A 16,692-nucleotide genomic window follows, 5' to 3' on the forward strand; every position below is an offset into this window, starting at 1 on the left:
AGCAATTCGCTCCCACGCATGCCGCCCCAAGCCTGAGCTCCCCACACTTACAGCAGCATTGGCCATAACACATCTGAAGAGTGAGATTGAAACTCAGACTTGAGAGCAGCTATTGTACTACAGTCCCCAAGGGAATTCTCAAGTCACTGCCAAGTTTTTTTTTTTGTTTCCCTCTCTAGCTCTTTAAACATGATTTGATGTGTGCACATGGAACGCATTTTCCACAGACTCAGCTTGCTGCCCTCTTGCAGCAGTAATTAAAACAGCAATTACAGTACACTGCATAAACACTTTGTCTTTAGTTTTTTGCTTGTGAACTGTGCTTTGTTTGAGATGGCAGCCTTAACTCAAAATAAAACAGACCCAAATCATTCAAAACGTACTCGAAGTTTACTTAGAACTTTACATTTTGCTTAGTGGCCCAACATTAGAGATTTAATTTATCTTTATCAGTCGAGATTATATATCCAGTATCGGCCAATATAGACAAAGAAACAAGGAAAGGGGAAATCAAAAATTCGATCATCATTTACTCACCATCTGTAAACCTATATGACTTTCATTCATCTTTAAAACATACTCTATATTAGATGTTTTAATGACATTTTTAATTAGATTTCTGTACCTCCAAACAAAAGTTTCACTTCAAAATGTGAGGTTTGTTTGCAACCAATGAGATATATTCTTGCTTTTGTTTATCATATTTGATGTGCTCAAGGCTATATGTACTTTGTGTCTCAATGTTTATACGTGAATAAGAGCTTACATTTAATCTATTCAGCATAAAAAGCTACTGTGTTTCTTCAGAAGACTTGGATTAAACTACTCAATTCATATGGAGTGCGTTTCCCACCCATTTATGAACTTTTCAAAATGTTAAAGTTTAATTAGACTTTCAACAGAGGGACAGAAATTTCTCATGTTGCTTTAAAATATACCTTTGGTTATTTTTTTCACATTTGTATTTTGAAGATGAACAAAAGTCTTATGGATTAATAAGGGGAAGTAAACAACAAATCTTTTTTTTGGATGAACTAACTTTAATTGTCCATGATCATTTCCCCTATTGCCTTTACCATCATCTAACACTCACTTAATGCAATCTTTTTGTTTTGTATAGTTTGAGATTTACTAATGTTGTGCTCTCTAAATCAAAGTGGCATCTAAAAGGATTGATTCTGGACTAATTTGATCATTTTACTTAACAGCCATATATCAGTTATTTGCCATGACATACTCACCAACAGACTGACTTTCTGATTCTTCCCACGAACCTTCAGAGACTCATTCCCTTGCATCTCCTCTCTATTTGACTCAGTTTCTGCAGGTTTGGTCTTCGCACCTCTTTTAGTGTTTTTTTGTGGTGTGACGAGGTTGTTTAAGACTCCATTGCCCTGTGAATTCTTCTCTTGTGTTCCATCTTTACTTGTTTTGGAAGAGGTTGCGCTTTCAGACCATCGGCGAGGTCGAGATTTCGAGGCTGGACCACTTTCTTGGCAAGCAGATGAGCGAGTTCTTTTAGCTGCATTAGAGCTCTTTACATTTTTAGCTGGTGTGGTAGATGTGCTGGTTATTGCAGCAGAAGTGGATTTGGTAGGAGATGACTTATGTTGGTCCACAGTCTGGCTTACATTAGTTTGAGCGACGGAGTTTGGTGAAGTCTTTGGAACTGGTGCACTTGATGTCTTAAAGGGGTTGGTGGCACGTGACATTATTTTAGACTTTATATTGCTGAAGTTAGGCTTCGGAAACTGTTTTATTTCAATTTTTTTGCTTTTACTTGCTGACATCAATGGTGTTTTGGGCTTTTGCGAGGCAGTGCCTTGCTGCTGACTAATAAATTGAGCCATTGGACTCACTGAATCACCTTCATCTTTATTCAGAGTCAGAGGTGACTCAGACAAAGATGGCAGGCAAAATGTCTTGTTACTCACAGACTGCACTGGAGTTGAGGTCTGAGCATTGCCACTAATGTCTAAATCCTCAGAAGCAGTAACAAGCACAGTTTTTCCCTCCATTGGCGTTGACCGATTTGATCCGCCGCTGTTGCATAACTTTTGCACATTGGATTTGTGATAATGAACAGGTGTGACACATTCAAGTTTCTCATTGCTCAACGACTTTTCATCTATGAGAAAGGTCTGATTGTTGGTTTGGATGTAGGTACACTCCAGGCCCTTATTCTTGGGCTTTCCTTGTGGCACCTCGGCTAGGCCTTCACACACATCAGGTAACATCCCCGATACCACGGCAAGATCTGAAGATATATCCAAGGAGGTTTTGGACTCCCCGATTAGTGAGATGCTAAGTGGCTGGTCATTCTCGTGCAAGACAAAGCTGTTACTCCTCATGACCATCTCACCTGAGCTCACAGAGCAGCAGTTCTCACTGGACCCACGGCGTGAGGGCTCGTAGGAGTTCACCTCAGAGAGCTCTCGCTCTCCACAGTCAGGGGAGGTTTCCGAGCTTCTGTCACTGCCATTGCATTCAATGTTTTTTGTGTTCACTATCATCAAGAGAGCCATATTCTCATTCCAGTTGTCAATTTTTGATTTGACAAAGTCTACAGCAATTGCACTGCTTGATTTCCCTACCTTTGAGGAAGAAGTCTCGTCTTTTGTTGGGCAAGTGATACAGTCATCCATTTCTACATCAAGAGGACTGTCTGAACCGCCACAACTCAAACTGTTAGAACCCCTTAGTGAATCGGGGGAATGCTCACTGGGGCAGGTGATGTTATTTCCATTTTTGTCCTCAATGGAGAAAGTAAGATTCATGGACCTACTTGTGGTCTCCATAGAGCAGCTGCTATGATCAATTTCACATCTATCTGAAACACCTCTGGTTTTATGAGATTTGTATTACTCGTTCCTTGAACTTCAGCACAGGGTTATTTATTGAAACCCATTCTGTGAATGTTCCTGAAAGAGAGAGAGAGAGAAAACAGTTTTTAAACAAATGTGAAATTCTAAACAATGCATCTATGGTCTAGATTGATGTGAGAGGTTATAAAGGATATGAAGGAGACTCAACATGTGCTGGAGCTGAAATTAGAAGGGTATTAGGTATTGCTGATGTAATACTTCACTGAACATACACACATCCTGGCCAATTACAATTTGTGAAACCTGTTGTGTCGTTGGCTACAAAAGTAACAGTCTTCTTTGTGGAGATGTTACATAACCTACTGACCAATTACTTAGAGTAATGAGGAAGTTGATCCCCCGTTTAATTCTTTATGCTTCTTAGAGAAACACCATTAAAAATGCAAGAGCTTACTCGTATGTCATCAACCTCTAGTCCTTAATATGGAACAGAAAAAAAAAGTTAACGTGTTTTTATAAAACATCTTGGAAACTCTGAATGTACACTATGGATTGGGGAAAGTTAGTGTTTTTTTTTTGGAAAAAACTCTTGTGTTCATGAAGGCTACATTTATTTGTCCAAAACTACAGTAATAGTTAAATATAATTTAAAATAAATGTTTTAGATTAAATGTAATTTACTGCTGCGAAATAATTTTAATATGCTGATTTGTTGCTCAATCATTTCTGATTATCATTAAGGTTGAAAACAGTTACGCTGTTCAATCTCTGTGCAAACCATGATACTTTAAGATTTTTTTAATTAACAAAATTCAAAACATTAAAGATTTTAATTTCATATAAATGCATAACATTTTACAATTCTTTACTGAAACTTGTTGATGGTATTAATTTGTCAAAACTTTTGAACAGTATAACAACTAACATTTCACAAAACAGGTGTAATTAGTCTAATCACAGGAATCCTTAATAACAGTAACTGCTGAGATAAAGCAGTCTAGTGGCCTGAATGTAACATGTTGTGAGCTTCAGACAAATCATGGGTTAGATGGAGACTGGTGAGGGGTCAGTGGGAGCATGTGTATTTAGAGAAGCAGCTCTGAGTTCTAGTGAAAACACCTCTCAGTATACGGACAGATCTAGCTCTGTGATAGGACGGCTACACCCCAGCAGACATGCCTTTTTCAAACACAGAAAGCTTGCTGTGACTTAACACAAACACTAATATTTGCAAAACGCTCCACTTAATTTGATGAAATCTGATGACCAATACAGTTTCTTCAAGATTAAAGAAAGTCAATTGCAATCTGCTGAAATTACAATTTATTACCAGTACCAAAATGTCTCATTTATTTTTTGGGTTGCGTCTTCTCATGTTAACATCACTGCATTACTCCACAGGGGTTGAAAAGGCATGCATACACCTCTGCTGAGGGAAAGGCCTTGCATGCTCTAATGCACTTCTGTCAAGTACAATGAGGAGAGAGGCCAGTTTGTGCAGATGCAGAGACAAGCTCTCTGTCTAGCTTCTTTTGAAATAACAAACCCCATACAATCACAGCATATGAACATGCACTTTAACTGTGGAACTATGGAATGAATCTGATTACAGACAAAACTGTATATCGATAAATAGCAGTACCAAAAATCACAGACCCAGAGCCTGTTTACAAGGTTAATGTGCAAATGTTCATAAAACAATGACCAGTAATTGTCACTTGGAATTTGCTTCCAAAATGTAGACTCTATCAATAATTGATGTTGTTCTACTGTTACTCGTGAAAAATGTTAACGCAAACTTTCAGCAAGCCATGTTGTCATAAATGTCTTATTTTTGTGATATAGTGCACTGAAAAAAAAATTGGTGTAGAAACAATTGTCACTCAGAAACTTCCAGTAAAGAAATGGCAAGTAACATTTAATTATTATTATAATTTCTTTTTAAGTAGAAAGACTACAATAGTATTTCCTTGTAAAACATACCAATAATCTTTGTTTTATTTACAATGTATAAAATGTGTAATACTACACTCTCGCAGGTTGAAGAACATATCAAATATCCTTTATTTAGCTGCTTAAACATTAAAAATCCATATAATGTTCAAGTTAATCAAACGGACCAAGACACTAAAACTACAAAGCTGCATCCCATTAATTTCTCATCATTTTCTAACATAAAAGCATAATTATAAAATAAATTAAACTCTCATTGAAACATTACTCTCCCTAATATTCGAGTGCAAAAATTCCTTCCTCGACTCGCTGGCTGAGTGAAAGGTTACCTTGGGAACTAACAGTGTGCTTAGTCATTTACAGTCCGACTGCTCATGCAAGGGCTGGGCATTAAAGAAACAAGAGCCCCTCTGTTAATACTTCACTACCGCCTGGAGAATTATTGATGTATGCGTCTTATTTCAACCTTGAAGGGACATAAAACTGATATGTCAAACTCTCATAAAAAGCAACAGTGGAATACAATGGATCATTCATTCTTGAGGGTTGAAGCAGCCCAATTATGAAGAGCCCAGTCTGGACAAATGTCATAAGTGAAGCACTAAATCAGTTTATGGCATAAACACATAGCACATTGCATAACAAACAAGGTTATACTTTTTTTTTTTTTTTTAAATGGACAGCATGTCCATTAGTGTTAAATAAACTAAAAATAAATAACACACATGCAGATGTTTTGTATTAATCAAATTGCATGAACTTTAATTCAAGTCTAAAATATGAATAATTACATCTCTCCTAAATTAAATACCCTCAGCTTGTAACTGTAAAAATGCAATAGAATTCTAATAGTATTTATGCACTTGTCTAAATCTTAGCAATTTAATGCTATCTAAAAATGTTTAAACACATTAAAAAAAACAAAAATCAGAAAAACCTCAGAGTCCTACCAGGCATAACATTATGTCAGTTCAGCACATCCCATTCAGGCTCCTGCAGCACTCGCAGCTCCATGTCTCAGGATCAATCCTATTAGTGCTGTGGTAAACACTACACCACACTAAACGCACTTATAGAAAGACAGCCAGCTCTAAAATACCCATCAGCCCCAGCAGTCCCTCCTTCAGCAACACTCCTGGCTCGCAGCAATGGTTTGTCTCATAGGAATGTGGCACAGTCCAAGCTGCTGTCAGCACACTTTTGGGCTGTCCCTGCATACTAAAACACGCCTCTACTCGTACAGCTCTCTTCAAGTTCCAGCCTAGGCCCTGACTGAACCCACTGCAAAGCCTCAAGGCTAACTTTACAGGGGACAGTGACTGGTTACCCTATCCTAGACAAGCCTGACATGAGGGGAGGGGCCAGGGCATGTCAGGCCAAAAGCAGCAATCGCTGTTGTTAAGCAGCCAGTAGCATTTTTGAAGGGATTTAGGTATCAGAGGATAAACGAGGAGAAAAACTGGAAGTCAGCCATGCAGATATTTTCTACCGAAAACCTCTAATGTAAAACTAAGCATAAACGTTACACATTTAAAACTGATAAAACAAACATATACACAAAAGTTAGAAGAATTTAAATGTCATATCGATTTAGAAAAGTAATCCAATTAGGCATATTTGGCATAGAAAACTGCAACACTTTCTTTGTGTTGACAAATGCTTGGAAATAAAGTTGTGAAATAGCAGGCATGAGGGGTTTTATATCTGTCATTGGGAACAGTACTATTCTTGACTGATCCCCATTTAAAAAGCTCTTTACACAAGAGTAGGAATCCATAATCTTGGTTAACAAAAGATACCAATAAGTGTTGAACACCAGGCCACAGATCAAAAAAGATAAATAAAATCCCATTTTGTTACAGTAAACAATGGATTACAATTTTTGCTGGCACTCAAACAATAAAATAAGCACACAATCGTATTCAATAATTAACTAACTTTATTAAATTACTTTGTAATTGTTTGAGACTATTTGGCAAGACATGCCTTCAAAACTTTAGAGTCAGTGAAAATTTATTTTGATAGAAATTAACACTTTTATTCAGCAAGAACATGTTAACCTGATCAAAATGACCCCAAATATCCTATGTATAATGCTACATTTATAATGTTATAAGAACATTCTATTTATCCTTGAATGTTTTGTACAAAAAAAATAAATAAAAAAAACCAAATAAAAAATGATGCAGCACAACTGTTTTTAACAAAGATAATCAGAAATTAGAATGATTTCTGAAGGAACATGTGCCAGTGAAGACTGGAGTAATGATGCTGAAAATTCATCTTTACCATCACAGGAATAAATCACATTTTAAAATATATTTAATTATTATAATTAATTATCTTAGAATATTTCAATATTACTGTAATTGAATTTAATATTAAATTAAATATTAAATAAACGCAGCCTTGGGGAGCACAACATAAAAAAAAACTAAACTTCTTGAACAGCAGTGTATCGGAGATTTGTGAAAGCTGCAAGGTCAGTCAATAGGTGTTGTTGCATTTATGCCTCATCAACATGCCTTCTTTACCCTCCTCGCAAACAAAAACAGTGATAACTTTCCATTGACACTACTCCAAATATAATATATATTTCTAAGCAATTAGAATAAATAACAGTTTATGCAATCTGATAATTCTGTCCCAGCATGAGGTCCTAAAGGGGACCTGCACTATAACCTGCTCTGGAATTCAAAGCTTCTGCCCTTTGAGCTTTTCACTGTTTCTGAACACCATATCTGTTCAAGGCATAGCACATACGTCCCACAGTAGTACCATCCACTAATGGTGCATTTGAGCCACATCAAACCAACACGCATTTCAAAATATTCAAAGAATAAATCATTACATAGGTTGGCTGATAAAGCATCTAAATCACAGTATTCAACCAAAAACAAATCAGGAGACTCAGAACTGTGTTCTCAGTGAAATCTAAAGACATAGAAAAGACCAGAAAAAAATTAAAACAAGGTGAAAAACCATCTAAAACATTAAATCTAGTAGCTAGCTTTTTCCTGCTGAGCTCATGTTTCTCCCTCATACCTCACCATCTATTTCCTCATCGCTGCCTTTAAATTGTCTTGTGCACCTGACAGAAACATCAGAGGCCTGCTTGGGATCTCTGGCAGCTCCGTCTATAAATAACACATGGAGTAAACAAAGCTGTAGAAAGAAAAGATGCCCTTCGAATAAATGTATATACACTCAATAAACATGCAACAGGCGTAAACATAAGCAAAAGCCACTGAAGACAATTCACGCGACTGCAGTAACAACACAAACATGCCTCGCGCTACTAAACAAAGAATGAAATGTAAGGTACAAAAGTGCGTTTGTAGAAATGTTAAATATTTACACTGACGTCTTAACTTCTCTAGGTAGCATAGAGTACTTACCCCGCACGTCGCAAGTGAGATAAACTAGGATTCACAGATTTGTCTACCGTTAACAGCAGCGCGTGCACTAGACAGGTGAGAGCTCAGGTGAGCTCGCGCTCTCCTTAAATGACGTCACAGCAGGAAAGACACGAGCCGCTACAGTTCACGACCACATATGCATAGGGATTGATGTTTAAGTCAAAGATAACTAAATATTATAATTACAAAAGCTTAAAATAAATAAATAAATGTTGACGGTTGGCACTTCATATATAAATATAATAGGCTATCTTTATAATAATAACCTAATAATAATAATAATAGGGCTAATAATAATAATCTACTATAAAAACTCTACTACTTCATTTGTCAGTGTGTCTGTTAAAAGTGTATTTAAAAAAATACAACCTTCAACATTTTTTATTATTTTTTATTATTATTAGCCTATTATTGATGTAGACAAAGGCTATCTTTAACTTAAACTTCAACCCCTATACATTTTTGAATTATTTTTTTTTAAATAATTTTATGAAATTGTATAAATTTTATTTACTACATTAAAAAAGCTGTATAAATACTAAATACCCTGATATTGATGGTGTTTGCACTTTCTGTAGAACTTTGAATTATAAATTTACTACTGGATATTAGATAATTATTAGCTACATTAACCTTGACAGATATTGCTGTAAATCATGACATCATCATTTAGTATTCTATATTCAATTAATGTTTTAATGCAAATTTAAATAAAACTTCCCTCTTTAATTCTGATTTATTTCTTAATTATTATTAATATTAACTAAGAAATTAATAAAATTAAAAATACTATGATGGAAAACACAAGGATGGAGCAAGGATGTGTCGAAAACTTTATTGCGCTACATGCAGGTGAAGAGCTTTTTTACTACATATGTAAACACTTAAGAATTGGACTACTAAGCTGGACTACATTGTAATTTGTCATCATCCACAAATTCATAATTTCCTTCATGGATCAGATCCATGAATTAAACATAATTAGGCTCAAAACTGGCCGGCCTGATCTTCATCTGCACAGATTTGAGGGAGTACCACCAGCCATGCCAGGGGTACCACACTATTCCTTCATCTGTGACTGCGCTGTAGGGGCCTCTGTGGTAGAATCCATTCAGATTGGCAGAGTGACATCTAGAGGAATACAGGTGAAACAACATACAAACAATGAAGAACTGCCTTCATACATGCGGTAGTGGTCATTATTACTGTAATGTCAAAAGTTCTGTCATTGTTACAGATGCAAACCTGTTAAACCACCAGCCACCCTTGTCCTCCTGAGCACAACTGCGATCATAACGGTCATTATCTCTGTCTCGTGTGCTGAACTTCATTCCCTGATGGCTGGCCCACCACTGAACCTCAGGATGATAACTGCCAGAGAGAGCGTCCCCTGCGTTTCCTGTGTATACGCCAAACTGGAGCTGATAATGGTTCTGAGAAGACAAAAAAAAAGGGATCGTTAAAACATTAACCAAATAAACAGATATTATTCCATTCAGGTCAAATGAAATGTATAAATTGTGTAACACATTCATTTGGTTCTTAATGGAAATAGAATATAGTTATACACCCTGCTGTACAGATCTATTAGAAACTTCACATGCCACCTGTTGGTTCATAATGGGCACTGTATATTCATCCACACATCATTTATCATAATATGAAGAGTTTAATAAAAAAAAACCTGTTCGTTATCCACTTTGAACGTTCTGTACACTGCAAAACGGTGGCTGCCCTCGAAGTCTTCCAGACTGATTCTCAAGGTGTAATCATCTGTGCAACAGAAAGTGCTTTATTAAAATCTGTGCATAATATAATATGATATAATATAATATATCAATCCATTCTTCAAACTGCTTGTCCTATATAGGGTCATGTACAATAATATAATGTATCCACCTATTCTTCAAATGTAGGGTTGCGAATAACATATATACATATAATTATGGCCTATTATGACATATCTATTTCCGTTTGTATGCATTTTAGATGCATAGATTTACTCACCTTGAGATGTCAGATAATGCAGATTATCATTCCCTAACCAGAACTCTCCATTAGCAGACTTCATGTCACCAAATCCTATTTTATAATCATTCCAATCTCTAAAAATGAACATCAAGACATTATGTTTCATTCATTAATACATTTCTTCTCACAACTCTGAAATAGAGCTTTCCGTACCTGTCAAATGACTGAGTGCCATCTGAGCGTCTCTGGAAGACTGTCCATCCACCCCCTTCTCTCATATCGCAGTACACTCTGATCCGGGTTGGACTTAGTAGTGGTTTAATCATGTAAAACCCACTCTGAGTGCTGCCATTTTTGAAGATCTGAGCACAGTCTGTTTGTGGCAGATTGATTTTTGTTAGTAATACATTGTGCTGCTATAATCAGACAAGTATAACATATTTACACAATGAATACTACATCTTGATAAAATAATACAAAGCTTTGACCCATGTACTGTTTGTCTCCCATGTCATAAAATGAGCCCGCTTTTAGGGAACGTTCATCCATCTGGTTGAGATTAATTAATCGTTGAATAAGTTGCTGTTGCTTTGTCTGGCGAAGTTCCAAACTCCTCAACTCCACCTGAAGACGCTGTATCTCATCATCGCATTCATCAGGAGTCTAAACACACAACACACACAATGACTACTGTAAACTCAACATACAAATAAAGTATAAAAAGTTTCATTTAGCTGTAACTAAATGTAATTTAAACACATAAGAAGCTAAATTAATTTGAAGACAATACTTACAGAGTCTGACAAATCCAGAGTAGTACAAAGCATCCAAATGATGAGCAAAACTGACATTGCAGATGTACTTATTTGATGCTGTATTTAAAGATAAAAGTTTGTAAACCAAGTGATTTAGGCAATTTAGGCGCTAAAGAACAACTACAATCCCAACAACTTGTACAGATGCTTCTGAGGTCTGTTCTAGTGCCTGAGAAAGTTTCCTGTTTGGATGTGGACTACTTTGAGCTGAGTCACTCTGGATCAAAACAGATGTGAAGATAACTACAAACAGCTCCCGAGATGTCTCAAAGAAGCCTGAAAATGTTCTGTAATGAATAATAAATTGAGATATTTGATCTCAATCCTTAAAACCGTTCAAGTAAAATTCAAGTAAAACAAATGAATGGCCCTCAAAGTTTATATTTTTTTTTTTTTTTTACATAAAAAAAAAACAAATAACAAAACAAAAACAGAATTGTGTAATTTACATCAGTGCATACATTTAATTCTCTGTAAATCTAAAACACATGAATATTTGTTTACAAAATAGGATCCTGATTAAAGAATGTCTGATACACAGGGACGAATACCTGATTTGTAACACTCAAAAACGGGAAAAACATGTGTGAGGAACACTGATCCTAAAGTGAGTGAGAGAGAGAGAGAAAGATAGAGAGAGAGTTACTTTTGGAGTTTCATTCCAAAAGTTTGTGAATCTTTTGATTCAGATTGGGACTTCAGATATATATAAAATTACACCCTAAAGACCAAGGATAGTCTCAAAAAATCCTATGAGAAACACAAGTTCATATTATAGCTGGACCATGGACTTTTGGTGCTTAGCCCAAATCTTGGTCCATGGACATTTTTGCTCATAAAAATGTCCATGGACCAAGATTTGGGCTAAGCACCAAAAGTTTAAAATGTCTGTATGTTGTCTAAAAATGTACCTTTTGTATGTTGTATAATTATATTTCTAGAAAACTAATATATTTAAACAAAAAGGGCCTTATTGATTAATTTTGGCTGGGGCCCCCACTTAATGTAGGTTTGCTTCTGAAATCAAGCATAGGCCTACTGTACCGGGGGTCAGAGAATAAACTGACCCGAATAGAACTATGCTGAATGTATTATCATTTAGCTGCAGAAATAGACCTTCTCCAACAAAGAGACATTGTAACTGGACTGCATCAGTTAAATAATTGTAGATGCAAAGGTGTAAAATTACACACATCAAATTCAGTTTAGCCTATAATAACATTTTATTATAGTTATACACAGTTTTATACATTAAATTGGGGTGTTCTAATTCAATACCGTGAAAACAACGTTTGTAATGTTTGTAACTCTAATACCTCCATTTAAACAGTCAACAGTCCCAGAAACAGACACACAAAATGTCAGTATAAATTACAAAAATATTTCCCAGCATCATTACCAAGGATTTCAAAAAAATTGATTTCCTTATATAAATCAAAATATTAAAGAAAAAGGCAACACTCAAAGAAATCATAAAAAAACATTTCCATTTAAAATGTGTGGTTATTCAGAGTTTGTTACACACAAGAAACAGTTATACTTTTGAACAATTGTACCAATGTTGCAGTGCTAAAGCAGTTACAACAGACGAGACCAAGAGAAGAGATATGTGCAAGCTCAGAGGTAGAATTGCAATCATTATGATTTTTAACATCCTCCTTATACACCGTCCTGTAATGACAGAGAACCAGAACAGTATTTCATATGCCTTAGTTAATTCAGACTTGATGGCAGATCACCACGGCGCACATGGATTTGGACAATCTCTGATATACGACTCCAGAGATCCAGTTGACACTTCCATCAGTGATGTGTAGATTGTCAACTATAAAGACAGGACAGAAAATGGCTTCATTATTACTCCATATGATGTTAGACCAGATGCAGAAATGTGATCAAACACTTTTTCTCTCTCCAATCCAAAAATACTGAAAGACCGAACAATAATAATAAAAAAAGGCAGCGGCTATTTGCACTAAGTGCTATTTTTAAATTATTCCAAAAAAAGTGTGAGTGAGAACTATGTGGTCATGACAGAGAAATAAGGAAGTTGTGCTTTCATGTTACACTAGTGTGGTGTTGTTTTTACCTGGTAGCATTTTCCAGAACTTTCCGAGTGAGAAAACCCATCCACATTCCATCTCTCTGGCCAAAAATCCATTCCAGAATCCCTGTGAGAATTTATGATGTTATCTAACCAGTCAACCATCAAAAGAATCTAGTTGCACCCATGATTTATAGCTAATGTTTAGAAGAAATAAATATGTAGTGTTGTGTATTGTTACTTCATTACAAACTTTAAACATTAAAATAACTGTTTATATACTGTACCCGTCACTTACATTTCATTTGTCATAATCACTTAAACAAATCTTACCATAACCTCCATCGAGGTTGAAACGCTCATTCATTGTTAGACTGAATTCACCCTAAACAAGCAAAACAATTACTTGTTTTACATTTACACAAAAAAGAAGCATAATAAAAAAAAAAAAAAAAAATCTTTATTCACATACAGGTCTAATTCCAGTAAACATGCCAACATATCCGGCAAAGTTTGTTGATTTAAAGATGGTTTTGTTGCCTCTTTGGAAATTGACATTCACCACAAGAGGCTTAAGCTTCTCTGTTAAAGTCCATGTTTTATTCTGTCGATGCCACCTTTATGAAAAACACACTGTTCTTATGACATGATATAAAGGGAGTTTATATGCTGCCGACAAATTTTATGTGTTCCTAAATATTTGCCCCCCCCAAAAAAATCCTACCCCATAAACAGCCCAAAGTCCAAATTCCGGGCATGGTAAATATTTCTTAGAAAAAAAACAAGAAAAATTGCAATAAAACAACTAGAATGTTTATTAAATTTAAATTTGATTAAAAACATGCAAACTGATTTATATATTCTCACCATTAAAGTCTTCAGTAACAATTGATGTGCAAACAATGAACACCTCATAAAAGATATTGAACAGTGTAATTTCACCTAGAGGAACACATCAAATAAATGTACAAAAATATAAAAATGATAGATCACAGTGGCAACACCCTTTTAAAGAAATGGGCATAATTAAGGAGCTTTTTTGAGCTTTAATTTTATTAGATTGCTTGCATTTACCATAATTATTTAACAAATAAAATGTAAATAATAACAAAATGAAAAATCTCACCAAGAGGGATGACAGAAACCGCTGCTATTCCCTTAATTTCATCACTGAAAGGTTGTGGAAGTGTATCCACAATCAAAGGCTATAAAACAGTGAGGACATAAATCAAAATCAAAATACTACCAAAATATTCAAAATGCATTTTTAAAAGGTCTAAATTCATTCATACATTTAATTGCTTACCAGCTCCTCGTCAACTAAATCAACCAGTTTTCCATTGAAAAAGCCCCTGGCCAGGTCTTTTATTGTTTGTACCATTGTGATCAACTGTAATGCAACATGATTATTGTAAACAGTCAAAGCAGCCGAGACATGCACATTATTAAAGAGTTTTACCTCTGTGTTTTTATCTTTGATCACTTGCGTCCATCTCTCACTAGGAGGTAAATCAAGATTAACAGTGTACCAGGTCACATTACCTTTAAACCTAGATAAACCAAAAAAGAAGAGGAGCATGTTATTAAAATCAACATATGAGCTCCACATAGTCCAGAGCACATTAAACTGGATATTTGAAGAGAGTAACCGCAGTACGTTGGTCCTTTAGGTGGATACATCCCACTTCTGCAATCCTCCAGCTGCAAATACAGACAGTAATGAGTAACTACCAGCACAAAGCGAAACAGCCTAATACACTTTATAATGAAGAACAGGTAACTCTGGTGCAGAAACCGCATGTATTCTTACCCCTCGAACAAACTGTGAGAAAAGAAATAACGATATAATAATAATGTCATGAACTGATATTGGCTTCATTGTCTTTCAGCGGAGTTTTCTAATCGTTCAGTCATTCTCACATGGGACGGTGGTGCTGGAAATAAGCTTCGCGACGGAATGTACCATAACGCAAGGGGTGCTCAGATACAGCACATGCATGCATTATTTTTTAAGGAAAGTTTTAAATATAAATTTAAAATACAATTGCATAGATTAACTGTTATTTAATTGGATCTGTTAGGTTGTGATTGTTTATGAGTACACCCACAACACGACCCCCCCCCGTCAGTCTGCTGCTTGAGCTCTTCTCGGCACGTAAACAAGGAAGTTCATCCGCTTTCATCTTTTTACCAGCCACCACTACAAGAATGAAAGAATAAACATCACGAGTTTATTTTCTGCTGTCTAAGCGTCTCAACAATTTATGCAAGCCTATTTCCACCACATAAAAACATGGGGATTTTTTTTTGTAAATTATAAATATCAATTATAATTATAATAATTAAAACGTAAGAATTAAAAAGTCGAAAATATTGACTTTAAGTAATAACATAACTATGTTTTTCTAACTCGTCACTTTCGACTTGTTTAATTTCATAGTTAGGCCTCTGATTATTGATACTTTTGACTTTTCGATCTAATAATTTCGTTTTTTTAATGATTTTTTCCTTATGTGGAGGAAATGGGTTTCCATGCACCTGGGGCCTGTTTCACAAAACAAGTTTACCAAATAAGCCAGGTTTATTTCAGTTAGTCTGAGTTATTTTCAGTTGATTTGGTTCAAAATAAGTCAGACTAACTGAAATAAGCCTGGCTTATTTGGTAAACTTGTTTTGTGAAACAGGCCCCTGGTTACATATTAGAAGTGAAGTGACATTCAGCCAAGTATGGTGACCCATACTCGGAATTCGTGCTCTGCATTTAACCCATCCATCGTGCACACACACAGCAGTGAACACACACACACACCGTGAACACACACCCGGAGCAGTGGGTAGCCATTTTATGCTGCAGCGCCCGGGGAGCAGTTGGGGGTTCGGTGCCTTGCTCAAGGGCACCGCAGTCGTGGTATTGAGGGTGGAGAGAGCGCTGTACATTCACTCCCCCCACCTACAATTCCTGCCGGCCGGAGACTCGAACCCGCAACCTTTGGGTTACGAGTCCGACTCTCTAACCATTAGGCCACGACTTCCCCAGTGGAAGTCTAATAAAGTATTTATTAGATCAAAATGATTAATGGCTTCCCCTTTTCAAGGCTGTGATTTTTTTGGGCTACTCAGCCATTGTAAGGAAAACAAAACTTGTCAGAGAGAAAGAAAGAGGAAGGCTTTCTAAATAACCAGGATAATAGAGTGGTGGAACTATGATGTCACTTTGTAGGCGAAAACCCGGAAGCAAGTTAGCATTTTAGCACTTCCGGTTCCATCGTCCCGCATGGGTTTTTGGTTAAATCCCTTAAATAAGGTCCGTGGTTCAGACAGGCTCAAGGTACTTTCACGTTTTATTCTACGACATAAAACACACCAGTTACACCCCACTCGTGATTTTTTTTAAACTGTTATGTTTCTTAAAAAAGACAAGTTGCTAAATGGGACTACAGGCCTGTCGGACACATTCAACGTAATGAAGCTGTTAGAAAGCAGATTGTAAAAGCAAGGATAAAATAACATTTTGTGTAACCACCCTAACAAAATGAGGTTCACTAAAATAAATTTAATCTTCCCATATCCAAAAACTCGCTCACTCTGCTGTTATTTAATAGATTAATGCACTAGAATTTTACCGAATGACACATTTTTAATTAAAGTATTTATATTAATCAAGG

At 35.9% G+C, this 16,692-nt stretch overlaps 3 protein-coding genes across 6 annotated transcripts in view; all 3 read right to left on the reverse strand.

Moving 5' to 3' along the window:
* LOC306853605 (uncharacterized protein) overlaps positions 1–5,938 on the reverse strand; it is a 34,143-nt gene extending 28,205 nt beyond the window's left edge. For both annotated transcript variants that reach the window (XM_079391140.1, XM_079391139.1), the window contains exons 1-2: positions 5,729–5,938; positions 1,242–2,921 (exon numbers count right to left, since the gene is read on the reverse strand). In XM_079391140.1, the coding sequence (XP_079247266.1) occupies positions 1,242–2,798 (1,557 nt within the window). In that variant the 5' untranslated portion in view covers positions 2,799–2,921; positions 5,729–5,938. The remainder of the gene's footprint in view (positions 1–1,241; positions 2,922–5,728) is intronic.
* A 3,070-nt stretch (positions 5,939–9,008) lies between these two features.
* Positions 9,009–11,177, reverse strand: fgl1 (fibrinogen-like 1). The gene is made up of 7 exons (XM_079391355.1): positions 10,963–11,177; positions 10,657–10,831; positions 10,382–10,541; positions 10,205–10,302; positions 9,882–9,970; positions 9,443–9,630; positions 9,009–9,328 (listed from the first exon to the last, which is right to left on the reverse strand). Exons 1-7 carry the CDS (start codon positions 11,017–11,019, stop codon positions 9,169–9,171), a joined length of 927 nt encoding a protein of 308 aa, XP_079247481.1. The 5' UTR covers positions 11,020–11,177; the 3' UTR covers positions 9,009–9,168.
* Positions 11,178–12,190: 1,013 nt separating this feature from the next.
* Positions 12,191–14,960, reverse strand: LOC306853229 (acid ceramidase-like). 3 transcript variants are annotated; one of them, XM_079390482.1, is made up of 11 exons: positions 14,838–14,960; positions 14,685–14,728; positions 14,487–14,577; positions 14,334–14,417; positions 14,154–14,232; positions 13,895–13,969; positions 13,752–13,796; positions 13,500–13,644; positions 13,361–13,412; positions 13,073–13,154; positions 12,191–12,808 (listed from the first exon to the last, which is right to left on the reverse strand). In XM_079390482.1, exons 1-8 carry the CDS (start codon positions 14,904–14,906, stop codon positions 13,613–13,615), a joined length of 519 nt encoding a protein of 172 aa, XP_079246608.1. In that variant the 5' UTR covers positions 14,907–14,960; the 3' UTR covers positions 12,191–12,808; positions 13,073–13,154; positions 13,361–13,412; positions 13,500–13,612. The 3 variants fall into 3 exon arrangements, with proteins under 3 accessions (XP_079246608.1, XP_079246610.1, XP_079246609.1); XM_079390484.1 differs by lacking the exon at positions 14,487–14,577 and having other exon boundaries at positions 14,677–14,728; positions 14,838–14,943; XM_079390483.1 differs by lacking the exons at positions 13,361–13,412; positions 13,500–13,644; positions 13,752–13,796; positions 13,895–13,969.
* Between the last annotated feature and the right edge of the window lie 1,732 nt (positions 14,961–16,692).

The sequence above is a fragment of the Barbus barbus genome (assembly GCF_936440315.1).
Source record: "Barbus barbus genome assembly, chromosome: 33".
Classification (NCBI taxonomy): Eukaryota; Metazoa; Chordata; class Actinopteri; order Cypriniformes; family Cyprinidae; genus Barbus; species Barbus barbus.

Excerpts from the sequence above, each read along its gene's own strand:
- fgl1 (XM_079391355.1), bottom strand. The coding sequence starts at position 11,019 with ATGTCAGTTTTGCTCATCATTTGGATGCTTTGTACTACTCTGGATTTG. Across the intron at positions 10,832-10,962 it reads CTCTGGATTTGTCAGACTCT|ACTCCTGATGAATGCGATGA; the intron begins GTAAGTATTGTC and ends TTGTGTGTTTAG. Across the intron at positions 10,303-10,381 it reads GGCACTCAGTCATTTGACAG|AGATTGGAATGATTATAAAA; the intron begins GTACGGAAAGCT and ends GTTCATTTTTAG.
- LOC306853229 (XM_079390482.1), bottom strand. The coding sequence starts at position 14,906 with ATGAAGCCAATATCAGTTCATGACATTATTATTATATCGTTATTTCTT. Across the intron at positions 14,418-14,486 it reads TCAAAGATAAAAACACAGAG|TTGATCACAATGGTACAAAC; the intron begins GTAAAACTCTTT and ends GTTGCATTACAG. Across the intron at positions 13,797-13,894 it reads TGTTACTGAAGACTTTAATG|AAATATTTACCATGCCCGGA; the intron begins GTGAGAATATAT and ends TTTTTTTCTAAG.